The sequence below is a fragment of the Osmerus eperlanus genome, chromosome 5 (assembly GCF_963692335.1).
Source record: "Osmerus eperlanus chromosome 5, fOsmEpe2.1, whole genome shotgun sequence".
Taxonomy (NCBI): domain Eukaryota; kingdom Metazoa; phylum Chordata; class Actinopteri; order Osmeriformes; family Osmeridae; genus Osmerus; species Osmerus eperlanus.
In genome coordinates, this window is record NC_085022.1 from 19,804,500 (window position 1) to 19,825,000 (window position 20,501).

Here is a 20,501-nt window from a genome sequence, read left to right on the forward strand (position 1 = left end):
TTTAACCGGTGAAGTAATAGTAGTTTCAAATACTAAAATAAACAAGTTCATTTGAATCACTCTTTTTATTCATTGCATGCACCCATATTATGACAACATGCTCTTCACAAATAAACAAGACCAAATAGGCAACCAAATATATGTTATGATCACCTAATTAAAGTATAAAGGGGTTTTTGTTAAAGGGACGCTTTAGTAAGTTTATCGAGGTAACTGTATGTGTGGATGGTGGCAAATTGATAAAATATTCATATAGGCTATTTAGTATTCTGAAATGTTTTATTTATGCAGATTGGTGTGATTAGACAAACAATGGTTTGATGAAATAAAGTATGTGTGTGTGTGATTATGTGTGTGTGTGTTTGCATGTGTGTGTGTGTGTGCAAGCATGTGTTTCTAAAAGACAAAAGTGAAAGCCTATTCGTTCATTTGATTGGAACAGAATTTCATTGCAAAAACAAGGTTAACATATTATTTATACAACAATAGTACCAGTAAAAATTATGTGATAAAATAAACAACATAATAAGGAGCATCGATTGTTACAAAATGAAGCTATACAGTCAAATGTAATGCATTCCTACCAGAGTATTTGAAACCAGTTGGATCCCCTGGAGAGAACAAAAGCAGTTCATATATACAGTGCAAAACTAGAAGTGCTAAACTGTTTTCTCTATGCTGGCTGGTGCATTATAAATAAGCTAAAACAGTACACGTTAAGAAAAAAATTATAATTCATATTGAAAGTATAATACAGTGTTTTCATATATCGCCATTTTAGATATATTCACTTTGGGTTGATATTTTCCTAATACCTTCTCTACTTCTATATTTCAAAAAACAACATTTAAGTAAGTAATTTGCATTCTGAATGCAAAAAGGGGCATAATAATAATAATTAAAAAACATCATGACAAATGTTCCTCTATCACTTCATAATAATGCAATTTGTAAAAATACTAAATTATCACAAATTATGGAACATATGGAAGCTGACTGTGGATAGCGAAGAAAGGGAAATAAGTTGAAGTAGAGACAAAAAATACAGTATTTTCCTGTGAAAATGTTATACATGTGGTTGGGAAAGTGTGCAGTCTGCATGTACTTTGTAGAGGTGTCCAAAAGGAGAGTTAAAGGATTCAAGGCAACAAATAGTGAGGCTAAAATTCCAGAGTGTATGAGCCAGAAGTTTGTGCATGGCTTAAACCCATAAGTACATAAGACCAGGTCCCAAAAAAGATGCCTGCACAAGTTAGATGAACAGAATTAAAGTCCATGTGTTGCCTTGGCCTTGAGATGATTTACTTTGGAATTTTGGAAAGGAATGACTGGACACTTGACATGTTTATGATGTACACATACAGTACACTTTTGCTTTTGTTAAGTAACATATGGACAAGATACAGTTTATTAACTAAATCTCCAGTGTTCTTGAAATATAGTCAGTGTTAAACATGAGCAACTCAGTGGGCAGCATCTGAGAGCATCCAGTGTTATATCCAGTGTTTACACATGATTTCCAGTCATTTGAGTAAACATTCAGTCTTATATGACCAGCCACTGAGTCTGAATTTAAGTGGATTCACTACTAAGATTTAATGTATTCAAAATGGCGGCCTCCTATAATGGCTGCTGCATTTTAGATACATTTACACTGATGTAGCCTTTGAAATCTCTGCTTTGTGGTTTGGCAGTCACACAAGTCTGTTTGTGTTACAATTTATATAGGGTTGGTCACTCCCACAAAGAGTGGCCCCCATAATGAATGTTGAAGACAGCGAGTAAATCAGTTTGACATAGATTACAGCAGCCTGGTACACACTGTTCTCTATTATACACTGGACTGTGTGCAAAACTGAGATAAGTCAATGACCTATAATTAACTTTCAATAGAAACTGAGACAATTTCCAGTGTATAAAATGTTGAATCCAAAGTGACTGTTTACAGTCAATAATGAATAGTTACAGTGTAGAGATCAAAAGTTAAATGTATGGATAATGTATTGTAATAATGTAGAATGGACATTGCTACACTATTCCTTAACCTGTGTTCATTCCCAACTCTAATAAAAAATCCCAACAAATAAAACTTTACAAAAAATCTAGTAATGGTTTGTGTTATACATGGCAAACATACTGGGATCAGCATTACAGTGAGTTATAAGGCACAGGACATTATTTGTTTACAATAGCAGTAAGATAGATCATCAGTCATTTTCAATGACTTCCACTGGCATCCAAGCAAGCCATGTTCAGTGACAGTGCTATAAAATCAACAAGACCCATAGAGCGGGGATACAATGAACCCAGTTATAGAAAGAGATGTTCACGAAGAGCTGTATATATATGTGTTCCTATTTAAAAATGAAGTTCAAGAGAGCCTTAACAACTTTTTCTGCCCCCCTTCTGAGAAGGGATGTGGAGGAGCTGTAGAGGAGAAAAGGGTTGTGTTTGGGCCCTGGTCAGTAGGAACAGTGCACGCTACTGTGTTCCCCATGCGCCCATCTCATACACAGCTGCTCTTGATGAGAAAATGGTAGTCGGAATATGACGTCGCAGCTTCACTCTCCCCCTCTGTGACACAGCTCATTTCACTCTGTAAAGCCCAAACAGGAGAGGTCATTCAAAGTTCACCCTTTTGAGAAATGCGCTTAAGATCCTTTTCAAGTGAAAAGAGAGAGGTTTACTCACAGACTGAGAGACACGGAAGTGATAGGTGACGTCCTGGAAGGTGAGCACTGGTACTGACCACAGGTGGTCTGTCCCCTTTGAAGAGAGAAAATACATCAGTAAAGCAATCTAGCTCTACTCATCCTGGTACACATTTACAGTAATAATTGAATGGTTGTTCTGGCAGTTAATTCAATTTACCTTGGAAGATTTCCTCTGTCCACCATACAGTTCTGTTTCGCTGTGGTCAGGACACAAGCGGCCTTTAGTGGCCCCACACTGACGCACCCACACGCTGTCACTGGACCTGCAGATGTAAGTTTGTGAGACTTTTCATTGCAACTGAACATGAGGATGATTGAGGCTTCCATGTGTGCATCCAGACCCTTTTACTGGAGTAGATTCCATGTATACTACTCACCTCATGTGAAGAGTTATTTGTGACAAAGAAGAGTTTTTGTTTCCAAGAAGTGATATAATGTAGCTGGAAACAAAACATATGTACATTTTATAGGAATGTACATGTACAACATAAGGCCGGACTAATACATTAGGTAACACAGTGGTGTGCAACAAATAAAATAAAAATGACATAAATCCACACCTGCATCTTCCAGGAGACTGACAGGCCTGCATTGTTATCTGTTGGTTGTTTTCCAAGATGTGCAGATCAAGAGAAGGAGTAAAGCTCTCCCCTGTGAAAGTGGCAGAATGCGTGATGAATTTTGAGCATTTGTTACGAGTATTCATATACACGTAATATACAAAGGACCCATGGCGATGACCATAATCAAGCTAGAAAATGTCTGGAAGGTGTTGCTATGTTACAGGGTGTGATGGCACGTCTGTGGCTGTCTGTGCATGTCCAGTCACCTGCTGTGTGTGTGCTGCGTTGTCTGCGTGGGGGGGGCTGCTGCCCCCGAGGCAGGTGGTTGGTGGCCCCCGCTCCCCCCAGGTCGGAGGGGGAAGGTCTCTTAGCCTTGGCCAGGTACAGAGGAGTCGAGGTGTGACTCAGACGGTTCCTGTTGCGACCATCTTTATCCATCAGGCGGGACTTGGCCTTCTTGTTAATGGTCCCTTGTGTAGGGATCATGCTGCCCAGATCTGGAGCAGAGATAAGTAAGTAATGTATCATGGATGTCTCACAATAGTTAACCATCTTATTAGACGAGTGACTGACCTGATGTGGATTGGTTGTTACTTGGGGACAGAACTGTAGCTGATTGGTTGTTTGTGGCAGTTGTGGGTGGGCAGCAGGCCCCATGATCTGACAGGGAAGGAGAGGAAGGGACTGTGTCTGGACAGAACAGGTACAGAGATAAATACTCATCAAGAAACATGGAGAGCCAGGGCTCTTTTGGACATATATGTAGCTCAATTACTAGCTGTATTACAAATATCCCCTCACAAACATGGTTTGTTATCCAAACATGCAACAATTATGTGACAGTAAAATGTCCTCGGACCTTGTGGACTGAAGGTTGTGGACTCGTAAGAACTCTCATGAGAGGATCCCAATGCAGCTCTGGACCTGAGAACCAGAGAATTCAGTGAGAGAAACATACAGTTTCAGACAGACAGTGATGCACATGATGAGCATTAATATTTAACATGTACCAACAACTCTAGCCCAATTCTTCAATGCTGAGATGAGTCATGACCTTATTTGAGCCACAGAAACAGAAACACCTTAATAACAAATCCTTCAATCACAGATAAGAAAGACTGAAAGATCATGAAACTGAAAATGCGAAGAGAACCGCGGAAAAACCTAGAGCAAGCCTACCACGGACAGACCGGGGGACAGAGAGTGACAGTAGCAGTGAAGATAGGCATCCAGGAAATGTAGAGGGAACAGGAGGATACAAAGCTACAGTAGACAAGGAGAAAAAGAGAAAGGAAACAAAAAGTAGACAAGTGAAGATCACAAAGACAATATAGAAAACAGTAGAAGAGTCCAGTTGTGTGTGTGTATGTTTAGATGAGCATATACCCGTCTTTCTCAGTGACATCCCCTCTGTGGTGCAGGGTCAACACGTACAGTATGGACATGGAAATCACACTGAGGACAAACACAAAGAGAGCATCTCTAGCGATTCCTTTCCCTTAATCAACCATAATGTACCTGCCATTTCGCAATGAGCAATGCATTTTTAAAGCACTTTAAGACAAGATACTGTTTCTGATTCTTGTTGCTTTTCCCCCTCGTCCTGACCCACTCTAACCTGAAGGCCATCACGATAACCAGTGCCAGGATAGTGCCCTGCATGAACCTGTGGCTGATGCAACCTTGCTCTGGAGAAGGGCTCTGCAACCACACCAAAAACACAGTGATCAAACACACTCTATACAACACAGCAAGGCTACATGTATTCCGAGCGGAGTATTCCGCGGTGTTACAGGTCTGAGACCCAGACCTTGCTGTCTGGTTTAACCATCTTCTTCTTCAGTGGTCCGCTTCCTGTCCGGCTAAACTGACTTCCTGATTGGCTGCAAAAGACAAGAACGTCAAGTCAATTGTGTGATTAACTTTTCTTTTCTTTTCATGCCCCCTCTTCTCCCCGTGTAACCTCTGGGTCTTTCCAACCCGCCTCCCTCTCTCCTCCGTCCTTCATGTCATCCCTCCATCCCCCTCCTCCTCTCACCTGACGGTCCCTCCGCTCACAGTACTCTTCATGCTGTCCAGGCGGCGAAGCTTAGCCAGCTTGCGGCTCCAGCGCTCCAGCTCGTCTATGCGGGTCTCCAGGTTGTCTGTGAGCTTACACAGCTCCTTCACAGCCCCCACGTTCTCCATGAAGATACGATCCTAGAAGGAGAGGAGGCCCGGCTGTCAGGTCCCGCACCCAACATGTGCTGCATGTTCAGGCACTCAACGAGGGATATGTTACCTTGTTGACCACCAGCAGCTTGGGGATGGTCTCTCCGTTGGCGAAGACCACGTCCCCGCCCTCCTTCACTGCCTCGGGGAGGATCTGTTGAACCTCCTGGGCTATCACTCCTGGAGACAGGAAATAGGTCATACAAGATCTCCAGGAAGGTTGTCTACATCCACAACAGTAATACAACATAGAAACACCTCGATATGGAGAAACAAACAATGAAAGGATCTCCGTAAGACAGATCACGCATGAATGGTAAGATGGGAACCTATGATTGGCTGTACAGTCAGTAACAACTCTGTTATCGTTTAAGTTACCAGTCTCTGCAGTGTTCTCTATGCCGACGCTGGCTGCAAACTCTGGCTTGTAATGATAATGAACCAGCCTCATCTGAGAGATCCGTTTCAAATTGTCAGTGGTGTCCACCTACACACAAAGGATGACACACAATGACACGCATGCAGGTGTAGGGGAAGGGTCATGAAAGGCCAGGAAATGAATGAATCAATGATCAATGATCATATTACTGAACTATATGCGGTTTTATGCGATACTGAAAATGTTGGTCAGACATGACAAACATGCAAACTCTATGATTCATGATTCAACACAAAACAGAGAGAAAACACACACACACACACACACACAAACACACAAACACACCTCCTGGACGTTCTCTTTGGCCCGGATGTCAGAAGGGTGCACCAGGGAACCCATAACTTTGAGGTTGCCGTGGATGACCATAGCCTCATCTGGACGATCAGTATTGATGCCCACCCGGCCGTGATGGTAGACAGAGTCTGGCAGCTGGCCTCGCTGCCACAGGACCTCACTGTCACTCTCAAACTGGCCTGGGTTAGACGCCTGGAGGGGAGAGATGGGTGCAGAGACACAGAGAGACATTCAGATGGACTGACGACAGCGACTGAATGGAGAGCTACAACATAGGAACAGTTTGGTTGCAGTTCATTCAACTTGGACCAAACTTTTATTTATCTTTTATTTAATTCAAAAACTGAAACTAGGCTGTTTTGAATACATGTGTGAGATTAATATGGGAGTTGGCTACCAAAAGTATTAGATTTATTTTTCTGAAATTATTGAACTGCAACTAAATAGAGCTAAAAAATGTGCGAATGTGGGTTTGCATTTCATCTAGTGATAAAGCACAGAAGTACTGATTATGTAATCATTGATGCCTTTCATATTAATGCCGACACGGTAGGTTTGAGTTTTTACAACCAATAATTACATAAGTAACCATTAATATAATTAGTAATAATAATGTTATTATGTATTTAGGGCAGGTACAAAACATATAAACTATAATGTGAATTAATATTAAGTCAAGGGATTCTGCACTTCATGTCACATATTCAAGGTAAGTGAATTGCCATTTTACCATATTTCTTTAAACTGACCAGATAAAGAAGCTCCTAAAAACATATATTTTCTGTATATCCAAAATACTTTTGTATATTAAAGTTTACAGTCAAAACAATTGATTGTAATGATACACAGTGATGGACAGATGAAGCATCCTGACAAATGAACACAGGATGAACTCGAGAGAGGACCTTTAGAGACATAGACCATGACAGATGAAAGACACATGATGTCACAATGAGAAAGGCAATCATTGGAGGAGGACGGTCAGACAGACACGGCCAGACTGACAGAGGTTACCCTGACGATGATCCTCTCGGACACCTGAGCTGCCACCGTGAAGCTCTGACTGTGGGACTGAGCCTGCAGCGCCACCACCAGCATGAAGTACCTGATGACACACACACACACACACACACACACACACATGCAGACACACACACACACACGCACACACACACACACACACACACACGCAGACACATGCAGACAGCACACACATATGCACACAAAACACTTTCAAGCTGTTGTTGTTCGACTGTATATTCATCAGTGAACAGAACTATGCGTTTGGGTGTTTTAGGCCACCATACCGTACCTCTGGTCAGGGTTGGGCTTGCCCTTCTTCCTCATGTTATTGGCCGTGGTCTCACTAAAGTGTAACCGTCCTACCGTTACCTTGGTTACTTGTTCTGGTGGCACAGTCACCCTGAAAAAAAACACGAGCCAGACACCCCCCATATATCATATATGTGTTTGTACAGTCATACACGTGACATTACTGACACCCCATCGACTCTGACTCACAGCACAGGCTTGAAAGGCCTCTTGCTGCGGTCAGACTGAGACTGCTCCACGTTGATGGACTGGTTCATGGCCTCCAGCTGAAAGGAAGGAAGAACAGGTTCCAGTCAGCTCAACCCCTGCTGATATAGTCTGTTATAGTCAATCGTTGACAGTGTCACTCAACTTCTCCTCCCTCACCTTGACTCCGTTGAGTTTGAGAAAGAAGCAGTCGATTGGCTGTAAGCCATCGCTGGTCTTGATGTACTTGGGGTCGCCCAGCATGCCAATGTACACTGTGACCTGGAAATGGTTCTTCTTCTGGCAGACGAAGGCATCATCCGCCAGGGAGAAGTTAAAGCCCTTGTCGGCATCAACGCGATAGGTGGGCATCGGGCTTCATGGCAGGGAGAAGGGGGTAGAGGGATTGGACAGTAAATGTGAATCCAAAGCAAAAGCGGGATCTTTATTTACACTATGAAACACTAGAGGGAGCTTGTGCCCCAGCCACAGTGCATCCCCAGACCACATTAAAGCTCACAAGGCCGAATTTATGAAATCCTCTGGAAAAAATACGTCAAAGATTCTTCACCTAGTTCATAATGTTTCTCTGATTTGGACTGTGAGAGCCAGGCTCGTTAACAAAGCCAAAATTACAATACAATGTTTCGCAGCTTCTCGGAATCTCTCCTATCCTATTGACCATACAACTCATATTTCTCCGTTTGGCATAGCAATGTGCAAAGGTAGGTGTTCTCGTCCGCCCCCCTCCCCTCACCCTCTTTCTTAACCGAAACCCTGAAAACCAGTCACTCCTCCGCAGAGCTCACCTCGCAGGAATTCCTGGACCTCTACAACTCATCTCTTCCCTCTCTCCTGCCTCTTTATCATTCTATACCCTCAACCCCGTTATAAATCTTTACCCTCTCTTGTTTCTCTCTGCCCACGCGTGGTCAGAGTTCTAACAATGCTTTTTTCACACAATGCCGCAAAAAAACTCAGTTCATCTGGTTACACCAACACCCACAGTTCTTTGCAGTTGCAGTCATACAGAGGAGTCCACTTGTTCTGCTGGTGGGGCTGCCATTTTATACACTGGTAGTTGGGATCAAGGTAGCTGTTTTCTGCATCCTGCATCAGGCCTGCACCAAAAAGGGATACAGAGTATCACAAACTCATTGAAAAGATGGGGTTAGAAGACCTCATTCCAATGAGAATGCGCATAATTCATGACTCATGAAAGTCTCAGGTGGTAGTGAGAGTGTGAGAGTTAGTGGGAACTGAGACAGCGTGTGTCCAAGAGAGATCAAGACAGACAGATTCCTGCCTACCTGGTTCTTGTTTGATGATACCTGTGAGGATTTGGGCATTGAGGGTGCTGTTGGGAGAGTCTGAGTGCTTCCTCTTCTTGGCCTGGTGGGCTGGGATGCCACTGCACATGTGCGAACACACCGCACGAACACACAGTCGAACATGGAAATTAAAAAGAGTGTGTACACACACACACACACACAACAGGAGAAAAACATTTACATGGAGATGTTTGGATCCAAGTGAAGACAAACCCTGATACAGTCATTCAGAAAGAATCTGAGTATTTTTGTATGACATGCATGACTCCCTCCCTCCCTCCCTCCCTCCCTCCCTCCCTCCCTCCCTCCCTCTCTCTCTCTCTCTCTCTCTCTCTCTCTCTCTCTCTCTCTCTCTCTCTCTCTCTCTCTCTCTCTCTCTCTCTCTCTCTCCCTCCCTCCCTCCCTCCCTCCATCACTCACTCCTGGCCTGGAGGGTGCTGCAGTAGCTGGTGAAGCATCTGACTCTGCTGCATGTCGCCACTCCCACTCGTGGCTGGGCCAATGGGGTACTGCGATATCATGGGCTCTGGCTTCAGGTACATGTCCCGGTGCATGCTGGGATAGTGCCCGTGGGGGGGGAGGGGTGGCGGGGGAGTCATGTGACACATGTTTTCTGGCGTCATGGTCCTGAGCATGTGCGTGTCTGGAAGAGAGGAAGGTATAGATTCATGGCTTCATCGTGTTTGGGTTTTACACTTTACATGTTCTATTACTAGTAGCTATTCACCATGCTATCAAATGTCTGGTACTGTACACAATCTGTTCAGTTTCCTCCACCCTTAGCTAATGGTACTTTTCATTGTTTGAAACTGGATGAAGGCCAATCAGTTAAGAATATTCCACACCTTGCTCACTAATGGGAAAGACCAACACAGGTGTGTAGGGACAGGACATTGTGTGTGTGGATACACACTGTATTGGACTGCTGAGACATAGGATCACAAAACCTCTTTTTGTCAACGTTTATAGAAAACATTAAGAGGTTTTCGCAGCTGTTTAAGCTTTTTTCAAATTTGAATCAGCGCACAGGAACATTTAAGGAACTTGTGCTTAATAAATAACTGGTCCTACTTCCTATGTACACTGTACAGAAGGTATTGAATGGTTTACATATTAACCTTGCTTTTCCTACCATTCTCTCTTCAATTGGAAAGCAATGTGTAACATCTATTGATTTCTACAAAGCAGAGAGCAGAATGGATGGATGGATGGATGGACGTCATGAAGTCAAGAGCACACGTACCTGTTTGAGGATACTGCATCTGAAAGTCTGTTCTGACCCCCTCCTTCCCTCAAAGCTCAGTGATTATGTCATGTACATCATATCTGTCACCCTTTCCTCCAATTTACGGCCTCCCCGACTTAATCTCTGTCTGACTCTTCAGTCTTGCAAGTCCCAACCACCGCAGATGTTATTACTCATTACTGTCATGCTCTCTCTCTCTCTCCCTTACTCTCTCTTTCTGCCTTACTCTCTCTCTCTCTCTCTCTCTCTCTCTCTCTCTCTCTCTCTCTCTCTCTCTCTCTCCCTTACTCTCTAGCTCTCTCTCTCTCGTCCTCTAGCTCTCTCCCTCTCTTTCGCTCTGTCTCGTTTGCGCTCTCTCGCTGTGGGCTCATGACGGGCCGGGTGACTTACCATTCACTTGCTGGGGAGAATAGGGCTCTGAGCTGGAGTCTGGAGGAGACTCAGGTAGTGTCCTGGAACAACACAGAGGCTTTGGTTACATTCTGCACATCTTTTCTGACTGCACATAGCAATACTACTTTTACTACTACTACCACTGCTAAAGCAACTACTACTATTATTATTAATACTAATAGTAAGATGCTCTAACCACTGAGTAGAAGTATTTAGAGTGTTTGACTGCAGATCAAGGGGTCACAGGTTCAAAAAAAAAAAACCTGTACTGCATGCCACTCAAAACAAAAGTCTGCTAAACTAATAAATTATTATTACATTAATAATTATAATAAATAAAGACATAAATAGACATAAAACGAGTTAAAGTTATTTCTTACTTGTTTCCTTCTCCATGTGGATAAATATAAATGCATTCATATTTGTATGTATTCTTACTCAGCAAATGTAATAGTCCATTACAGGTTTTATCTGTTGGTGCTTCTTGTAACTTGAGTCTGGTAGCTGCTTTTAATCTCCCTCTCTTCAGTCAGCCAGTGTTTATTTGATCAGGCACTGTTTAATCAAGTTCTGATTGCTTCACGGACCTGAGCACAGACCTGGGTGTGTATCATGCTTGTTGTGTGACAAATAATAACTATCACATCATTAAAGAGCCTTATCCAATCCCTGTTTAAAAACCTGTTTAAAAATTCAGATTGGTTCATTCAAACTAAATGCTTGTACTGTATCACATAAAGTCCCTAGAAATATATTTGTACCATACAGGATAGCCTGATGAACATCCACACACACACACACACACACACACACACACACACACACACACACACCACACACACACTCTTCTCCATATCTCCACATCAGTCAGTGTATAAGATACCCAGATCCTCCCCAGCCCTCTGGGGATCCCCCTTCATCCCTGCACCCTGCTCACCCGGGGGCGTAGTGGCCCCTGTGCTCCGGCTTGACGTGCCCCTGCTGCTGGCCCAGGCAGGGGTAGTTGTGTCGGAGCAGGCCCAGGGGTGGAGGAGGGGGGTAGGGGGTCTGACAGGGAGTGGGTCCAGGCGGAGGGGCTCCCTGGCGCAATGGGATGGGGGGGCTCACGCCACACACCAGCCCCCCAGATGTGGTCACTCCGGCCTGGGGGGATGAGTAATTCGGTACTGGGGCGCTGTGGACCTCTGAAAAACAGCTGGGCATAGACAGAGGCAGAATGTTACTGGCACACATCACTTGGATAAGGGTGAAGTAACATGTTCTGATTAAGGTTATGGTATGTGGGTTTTTCGAGGAACTACTCACATGTCAGTGCTGTCGTCCTCCTTGCTGATGTACTCCTCCAGAATACTGGTGTCGATGTTAGCTGGCTCCAGAGAGCTGGTAATATCATGACCTGAGATAGAGATAGAGGGGGCCAGGAGGGTAGAGGGGAAGTGGGAGCCACACTCAGCGTTTCCACTCTGATAACAGCTGCTCTCATTTCAACAAAAACACATGTTGTATTGGTTTGCTGTTGGATAACTTTATCTGGCAATTCTGGATGATGTCCGTTTTGGAGGTTTCATCCAGAAATCATCTTTAATGAGCCATTTGGCTAGTATACATAATGTTCGGTAAAAAACTATCCTGAATTTGAACATTGTGACACTGCCTTCTTGTAAACGTTGGCAATCAATGTGGGAAAGTTTGACTTTACAGGAAGCAATCCGAGTCATTATCATCGACATCATTGTCAACTATTGCAATAAAACTGTGTTGAACATGTGAATCTTTACATTGTTCATGATTTTGGCTGCAACTCTGATTCTATGTCTGTTCTTTGAAATCAGTAATCCCCCTTCCTCTGTGCTCTCCACCCCTGGGCCAACATCACCCCTTCTCAGGCAAAGCTCCCACAATCCCCAACACATGACCCCTGTAAGCTCCAGAAATACTAACATTTAGGACACATTCACCTAAACGGTTAACTAGGGGTGCATTTTTTTTAGCTAGAAAATCACATTTAAGGTACGCTGCATTATAGCATGTTTTTTCTTCGTAGGGATGGAGCAGAGAAAACTGCAGATTGGGGGTTTACCAGAGTGGGTGTGAGAGAGAAGAGGTGGGGATGGAGCAGGGGGGGGGTTTGAGCTGGGTGGGGGTGTGGGGGGGGGTTAGGTAGGAGGTCAGGAAGAGGTATACAGTGGGTGGGCAAGTTACCCCCAGACTCAGGCTCCAACCTCTCCCTGCTCTTTGATAGATTAAGCAGCTACTCAGTTCGGAATGCCAAGAATTCCAGTGTTAGTGTTGGAAAAACTCTCTTTTTCTCTCTCATCTCTGTAACTTTGCTCTACGTTTTGAAATTCCAAATGAAAATGTCCATGAAATTACGACCTGGATTTTCGCCGTCTCTCTGCCTGTTATTTTCTTTAATGTTCCTGTTTGGAAAGTCAACTGGTTGGCAACTTTGTCCATCATAGTGATCACAACCTTCAAATGTTTCAATGTAACTTATTCTGTCATATAGTTGAACTATATATTATATAAACTTCTGTATGAAATTATTTTAATGCAATAACAGCATGCAGCTGAGGTTATCACAAAAGTAGCAATCAGTGGCTTAAAAACTATCAATCAATCAATCAAGTTTCTGTTTATTTTCCTTCTTTGCCCACAGTCTCTCTTATTCCCAAAAGTCCAATGTCCTCCAAAATAATTCTAGGCTCCAAGGGTCACTATACTTGCTAGTAGGCAGACAACATTGGCCAAGCCAAGGTTTGTGAACACATGCCAGAGCCAAGAGGAGAGGAGAAGGATGGCTTCTCCTTAAATAAGGACCAGATGTGCACCGGCACCCCACCCAAATAGGCAGTAAATTAAGGTTGGCAGGACTGATAAGGATAGAGGGGAAGTAAGAGATCGAAGGAGAAAGACAGAGAGAAGAGGAGGAGATATAGAGAGAATAGGAGGGGGAGGTGGGTGGGAGATAGAAGGAGAAATAAAGAGACTGAAGGAAACAGAAGCAGGTTGCAAGGAAGGAAAACCATACTTATGAACAAAAAAGACTGTCGTTTAATTATGAATTAAACTGCAGTAAGTGTAGAACGTGAATAACTTTAACAGCTATATGAGTTTGAATTGCTTTGTATTGGGATGTGTAAATATCCCTGTTCCCTATGCCTTGCTCTGTCCAGCTGTGTCCGTCAGGGAACAGTACAATGATTGTCAGGCCAACTCCAATACAGACTGCTCTTTTGAGAGATTAGGGACTGAGGGGTGAGGGGGGCAGAGGGGGTGAGGGCACGAGATTGTGTTATGCCACCATCTCAATGCCTGAGTTGTCTGCAGTGTAATAACCTAAGATGAACACACACAGAGGATCGTGTATGACAGAATGCTCATTAATCATGGTTTGACTCATATCAGTATATCTAATGGGTATCATTGTTGTTCACAAATCCAATATTTGTACATTTCCCCACACACACACATATGATTTTTTAATTTGTTCCAGTTACCAATGCCCTTGCTAAGCATGGGAGAACAGCATAGGATATACATTTATTTTCAATTAAGGATCTGTTTATGACTATACAGTACATACCAATGCTGCCCAAAAAAATATGGAATCAACTGTTTATTTTGTGTGTGTGTGTGTGCGGGCAAGTGTGCATTTGCGTGTGTGTATGAAGGTGTATTAATAATTAATCACACTCACAGTGCCACTTTGTGACTTTGTGTGATAGGACAAAGTCCATATAATTATCAAATGGTAAATATGACCCAGCATGCACTTAGGTGTGAACGAAAGCACATACAGTACACCGACACAGACACATACAAACACAACATGACAATAATGTTGTTGCAACTACAAAACATCACAATGCCAAAATAATGATTTTTTTTATGTTATACTATTTAATTTACTTTATAAAAACATCTTTAAAAGGACAACGATGCTTCTTGCCACTTATGGGCTTTGGACCAGAAGCTATACCAGATGTCTAAGAAGACTGTGGGTAAGCTAGCTACCTTTAAGGCCCAATTCTCAGTGACTCTAGGTCTCTATTCATCTATTACTACTACACGTACGTAAACTATAAAAAATAGAAAATTAGGTTCACTACTGCGTGTAAGTTTTAGTAGGACAAACCGATAATCTGTTTATTTGAATCCCATTTGAATTGCTCAGTTGTTACTACATACACACTGGCATGCTATCTATTTCCTCTGGCAACTCTTTGGTGCACACAAAGCCTTTCACACATGGAGACCCATTAGCAGCAGACAGTGTGTCCACACACACACGCAAAGACTAAGTATACAACAAAAATGAATTTAAGTGGCAATATGAGGTCAAGGTATTCATGACTTACTTTGTTATCCCATGTCTCCAAATTGTACAACTACAAACTTTAACATATGATATAGAAAATGATACAGTGAGAGATATACTAAGACGTTTAACGATCCTTTGAATGTGTGTGAAGAATTCCTTTGAAATGACATCACGAAATCAGACGTTAAATACGGAGCACAAAAACATCTAGGAAGAAGAAGAACTGGACAGCTGACAGCAGAACAGAGTACCTGCACGTAGCCACAGCATGTTGAAGTCCTGGAGGTAGGTGTACCTGAACCAGAAGATGAGAAGAGCAATTCCCTCTCTAATTTTCACATGTTTCCCTACTGTGGCCGTAATGCTTTTCTTCTTTGGACCTGAGAATTGCCGGTAGGGGTTACGGATCGGTGTGTTTGTGTATGTGCAAGCAGGTGTGCGTGTGTGCGTGTGTGGAGTTGTGTGTGTGTGTGTGTGTGTTGTAATGGGGATTATTCCCCAGTCATGAGACAGGGCTGTACCAGGCTACCTCACACAGCCTTGTCGCCCACCAGCACTGGCCTCACCGAGAGACCGAGCTCAGGAGATTATAGGGAGTGATGGGGCTGGGACTGGGACACGGGGAGAGGTTGGGAAAGAGGGAGAGAGAGGGAGCAGTCCAGAAAAGGAGGTTGAAGGAGGGAAAGAAAGAGAACGAGGAGGGGATGGAATAACTGATGAATAAACGTAGGCATCACCTGTGGCCTACATGTGTAAAGACCTACCGTAAGAAGAACACAACAAGAAATCAACATCCAATATTATTATTTATAGAGGAGAAAAAAGTGTTTTTGACATTACTTCAACTGAGAGTATACGTATGTGAGCCACAAAGTAGTGGCCGAGCAACAATATCAAGCAACTCAAACCTAAAATATCTAGAGTGAGTACCCTACTATTAGTGAAGGAAACTCTGATGTGACCTATTTAATCTTGACTTGGTTACATGAGATCCCTGAATAACGTAGAACCCGCTGCTCAAATGACTGCTCCACAGAACAAGGGCAACAAGAACTTTACATAAGACACATCAGTTGCCATATAGGACATTGCCGTGTAAATTCCAACATCCTTACACAGAACAACAAACAACGTTTGTGAGCTAGGGATTATGAGGTGCTGATGGGAGCAGGGCGGAACGATGAAAAATAAAACACGTTGTGAGCAGCGTCGTAAGCCTGGCTGGTCAAAAACAATGCATTCCCGTAACAGCAATACACTGTTACAGCTGTAAATCATGTGTCTAAACCAAACTCCCCCCCCCCCCTCCTCATCAGAGCGTCTCCCCCTCCCCATCTGGAATAAAGATCTCCTATCCACTAGCACACACTGGGAGTACAGTGGGACTTAACCGGGAGTTTACAGAAACTCACAGAAGATCTGTTGTTATCATAAAAAAGGCTCAATCCAGTTGCATGAGCTGATGTGGGGGAGACAGTAAAGGTCCACATGAAATCAGAAAAGTACCGTCTGCAGTCAGCAGTGATCAAGCTGACATGTTATGATGAAGATGATGTATCGGTTTATGCCCTGTTTAGTCATTGAACGTTTCAGGGTTAGCGTTACTCATCGTGTGGGTGGGGTCCCTCAGCCACCTCAACTGAAGGGTGGTGTAGGTCATTCTGAAGGGTGGTGTAGGTCGTTCTGAAGGGTGGTGTAGGTCATTCTGAAGGGTGGTGTAGGTCGTTCTGAAGGGTGGTGTAGGTCATTCTGAAGGGTGGTGTAGGTCATTCTGAAGGGTGGTGTAGGTCATTCTGAAGGGTGGTGTAGGTAATTCAGTCCTACTGTGGTGCTGGCTCATGTACCTCTGCCTATTATGAATATTCATACATGAAGCTTTCGACAAAGTTTCAACTCTCTTTGGTCAGATGACATTGTGACAATGAAATACACCGATGCAAATGCCTGTGAATGGATGCTGAAAAGAGGAAACTCCATCCTTAAAGCACGGAGTCTCTCTCAAAACAATGCTAATGACAGATATGTGCCACTATCGTAATGATAATCAGGCAGTGCATTGTGGCCTGGTGCGTGTTTGAGCAGGCATGTGTGTGTGTGTGAGTGAGTGAGTGAGTGAGTGAGTGAATGAACGAGTGTGTGTGTAGTGAGTGAGTGAATGAACGAGTGTGTGTGTAGTGAGTGAGTGAGTGAGTGAGTGTGCATGTGCGTGTGTGAGGACGCAAGTGAGAAAGGGAGAGGTCATGTTTTCCAGGGCTTGCTGTGTTTCTCTCCGCTGCCCAGGCTCCCTCCACCCAGAGTGTCTGTGCTATCTCTCCCCCTCGCCCCGTCTGCACACTGTCACTCTAATGGACTCAGAGAGAGAGAGCGCCCAGGGACGGGGAAAGACCCGGAGAAAAACACCAGTCTCACCTCTTTGTGTTTTAACGGCCACTAAAGGGTATGCCAAGAATGTTCACCGTGCATTAGCGTGAGTGTACATATATTTCACTAATCCTTGCAAACTACTGTTAGCCAGTGCAATACATGACACTGTTTTATGTGCATGTGTGTCCCAGGCAAGAAGCACAATGGTGCTGCTCAAAATGTGAAACCTAGATGATTTTCGGTAATTGTTTTCCAGAATATTTTACAACATTGGATTTAGGGAAAAGTAAGCCAATACATGTTCTCTGAACTGTACCTTAAGCTAAGTGATCTCGTCGAGAGGTGTTTGACTGATGATGTACAGTGTTTCTCAACCAAGAGAGCAGCTCTGAGTTCATGTAAGGCATCCCATCCCTACCGGCAGAGACTGTGGTAGGACATAGGTGACCATCTAGGTCAGCTTTTCCGGTAGCTTTTTTTAGTACGAGGTCCCAAACAAATAATATATGTAGGTTTGAAGGAAGCATGACACCATGATGGGAGTCAGGTGGCTGAGCGGTTAGGGAAGCGGGCTAGTAATCTGAAGGTTGTCAGTTTGATTCCCGGCTGTGCCAAATGACGTTGTGTCCTTGGGCAAGGCACTTCACCCTACTTACCTCGGGGAGAATGTCCCTGTACTTACTTTAAGTCGCTCTGGATAAGAGCGTCTGCTAAATGACTAAATGTAAATGTAAATGATGGGAAACATGAAGGTGGGATGACACAAGACAAACACAAACAAGCGCATCAAGACACTGATTCCTGGACTCAGAAGAACCAAAGGAAACCTGCCAAAAATAAAAGTGTGGACGGTGCATCCATCGCCAACAAACAGCACACATCAGTACCTAAACCAACTGCTCCTGTCTCGTTTGCCAGTCTCCGAACTTGGTTGTAGTCCGGGCAGAGTGGCTGAAATAAAGCCAAAGAAAGAACATCTCTCTCACTCCCAAAGGAAGAATGTAAACACTCTAAATTCTTGTCAGAGTGGAACAGAACACTTGACAGGCATGGACTGCTGTGTATATTCAAGTCAACAGTTTGTGTATACGATACCAAAGTGTTAAGTCTCACCACAGGTCATTTTTTTTCACGCAGGCCGCAATGTCAGTCTTTATGTGCTCTTGACTTTGCCTAAACACTTGACATCCAAAGTCACAACAAAGCACTAAATAATGAGAACGGGAATGATTTGGTGAAATAAATCGGTAAATGTTAGTGGCAGTGCCTTGTTTTTTTTGTTCCACAACAATCGGTTTTAATGGCAGCTCAGGCGTGCACCATCACAACTAGCCTCGGCTGTGGAGCAACAGTTTTCTGGAGGTTGTTTAAGACGAAACAGAGAAGAAGACCATCACTGTTGGTATGTCAAGACAGTCCAATTCACTACATCCATCACTTGAACACTTGTTCACACACACACACACACACACACACACACACACACATACATACACACAAACACACACAAAGGTGACAAATTGTGTAACCCACCACAATTGATGTCCAACCACAAATAGTGTCCGACCTATGCACACTACTGCCGATGTATGGGGACAATACAAAATTGTAATGGTTCAGGTTTTTTCTTTCTCCCTTGTACCTCTACATAGCCCTTACAACACACCATTTATCTTGACTTGCATTCCTGTCCCTGCCCCCTTCTTTTCCTCCACTCTCTTATTCATGCAAGAATACTCAGTCACTCCATCTTCCAACCTCTGCTACTCATCACCATCACTTTTGCTCCATGTTACCCGTTAACCTATCTCCTTTTCGCTCGTTTTGTTTTTCTCAGCATTTAAGAAATTCTTTCAGGGACCCCAACTTTCTGTGACCCCAGTGTAACTGAAACACAGACCAATAGCCTGTTAGTCCTATCAAGGCCAGAGGTCAAATGCCTTAATAACAATAAACTTATCATGCACAGAGAAATGGACAGAGATCCTGAAGTGGTTATCCATGCTGATAGCCACCTGTGGTCCAGAGTAGTAAATCACAGTAATCTAACCCAGGCTTCTACAACTCTTGAATGGCAAGACAACTTTCAAATGCAATTGAGAGCAGATGAAATGGTTGTTGGCAAATAGGGAGAACATTTTTTGAAACAATTATGAATGTAAAAATTACTTTTGAACATTCACAGAATTGACAACCTCTAGTATGCCTACCGGTATTTTGTGATTTGTAAATAATGAAGAACGTATCGAAATAATTTCTATAATAATTAAACATAAGAAAACAACGTTTTCCTAACATTGAAATGTACTGACAGTCTCTGGGAGAAGGGTGTGTATTCAGGCGCATAACAGTATTTAACGCACACTTTTACCAATGTTATAAAATTGGCCTAGTAAAAATGTGTGATAAGAAATACGAACTTTTCTTACCTTCAAAAAATCTCTGTAACGCTTCAGTTTCATCAACCACGTCCATCCTAGCGGGTCCCACTTAAAAAATCCATGAACGTCTCCCCTTGTCCGAACGAAATAGTTTCGTATCGGGGAAATACTCACAGATACATCCCGGATTCAAATGGCTCCGTGGCTGGACTTATGTGCAATTATTATCTCAAGGAAATCCACTAGCCTACTCGGCGATCACTTGTCCTTTGAATAGGCTTCACGATTTAGAGCTAACTATTCCCGTCCTCTACAATAGTGTTGAAACAAAACGCCTCCTATGTTAGGTGTTTTAGAAAAACTATTTTACTAGCTGAAACCCAACAGGTAGGTTATGTTGACATCATGACACTTAGTCAAATACATCGTACGAAAACCATTCAAGCATTATTCCGATCAATTAATAATCCAATTTCGTATTTGAGTTTAATTATATTTTAAGTTGAACGCAGTTTCTTAACTGAAGTAATTCGTTGGAAGACTATTACGACTTAACTATTACCAATTCCCTCCCTTCGTCGCCTCTCCCTTTTTGATGGGACGTACGCGCAACTGAGTCATACAAATTGTGTTCCGGGGGACTTGGAGTAGAGGAGTTGGGACAGCACAGGTGTACCTCCTCCACTGATGGAGATGTACCCCGCCGTGAACACGTCAGCTTTT

The 20,501-nt window shown here is 43.3% G+C and overlaps 1 protein-coding gene across 4 annotated transcripts; it reads right to left on the reverse strand.

The window, feature by feature from the left end:
- Positions 1 to 46: 46 nt before the first annotated feature.
- On the reverse strand, positions 47 to 20,501 carry myrf (myelin regulatory factor). 4 transcript variants are annotated; one of them, XM_062462446.1, is made up of 27 exons: positions 19,827 to 20,501; positions 12,015 to 12,105; positions 11,647 to 11,904; positions 10,707 to 10,768; positions 9,491 to 9,713; positions 9,050 to 9,150; positions 8,746 to 8,860; positions 7,920 to 8,115; positions 7,743 to 7,819; positions 7,534 to 7,644; positions 7,236 to 7,326; positions 6,213 to 6,413; positions 5,867 to 5,975; positions 5,559 to 5,668; positions 5,316 to 5,476; positions 5,088 to 5,160; positions 4,896 to 4,978; positions 4,664 to 4,732; positions 4,457 to 4,540; positions 4,137 to 4,201; positions 3,851 to 3,967; positions 3,544 to 3,774; positions 3,275 to 3,365; positions 3,092 to 3,154; positions 2,872 to 2,977; positions 2,692 to 2,766; positions 47 to 2,596 (listed from the first exon to the last, which is right to left on the reverse strand). In XM_062462446.1, exons 1-27 carry the CDS (start codon positions 19,870 to 19,872, stop codon positions 2,507 to 2,509), a joined length of 3,099 nt encoding a protein of 1,032 aa, XP_062318430.1. In that variant the 5' UTR covers positions 19,873 to 20,501; the 3' UTR covers positions 47 to 2,506. The 4 variants fall into 4 exon arrangements, with proteins under 4 accessions (XP_062318430.1, XP_062318428.1, XP_062318431.1 ...); XM_062462444.1 differs by having other exon boundaries at positions 7,227 to 7,326; XM_062462447.1 differs by having other exon boundaries at positions 7,227 to 7,326; positions 9,071 to 9,150; positions 19,827 to 20,500.

Coding starts and splice junctions, on each gene's coding strand:
- myrf (XM_062462444.1), bottom strand. CDS start 19,872: ATGGACGTGGTTGATGAAACTGAAGCGTTACAGAGATTTTTTGAAG. Junction 9,151..9,490: donor CAGCACCCTCCAGGCCAGGA/GTGAGTGATGGA, acceptor GCACATGTGCAG/TGGCATCCCAGCCCACCAGG. Junction 7,327..7,533: donor AAGCCCAACCCTGACCAGAG/GTACGGTATGGT, acceptor GTGTGTCATCAG/GTACTTCATGCTGGTGGTGG.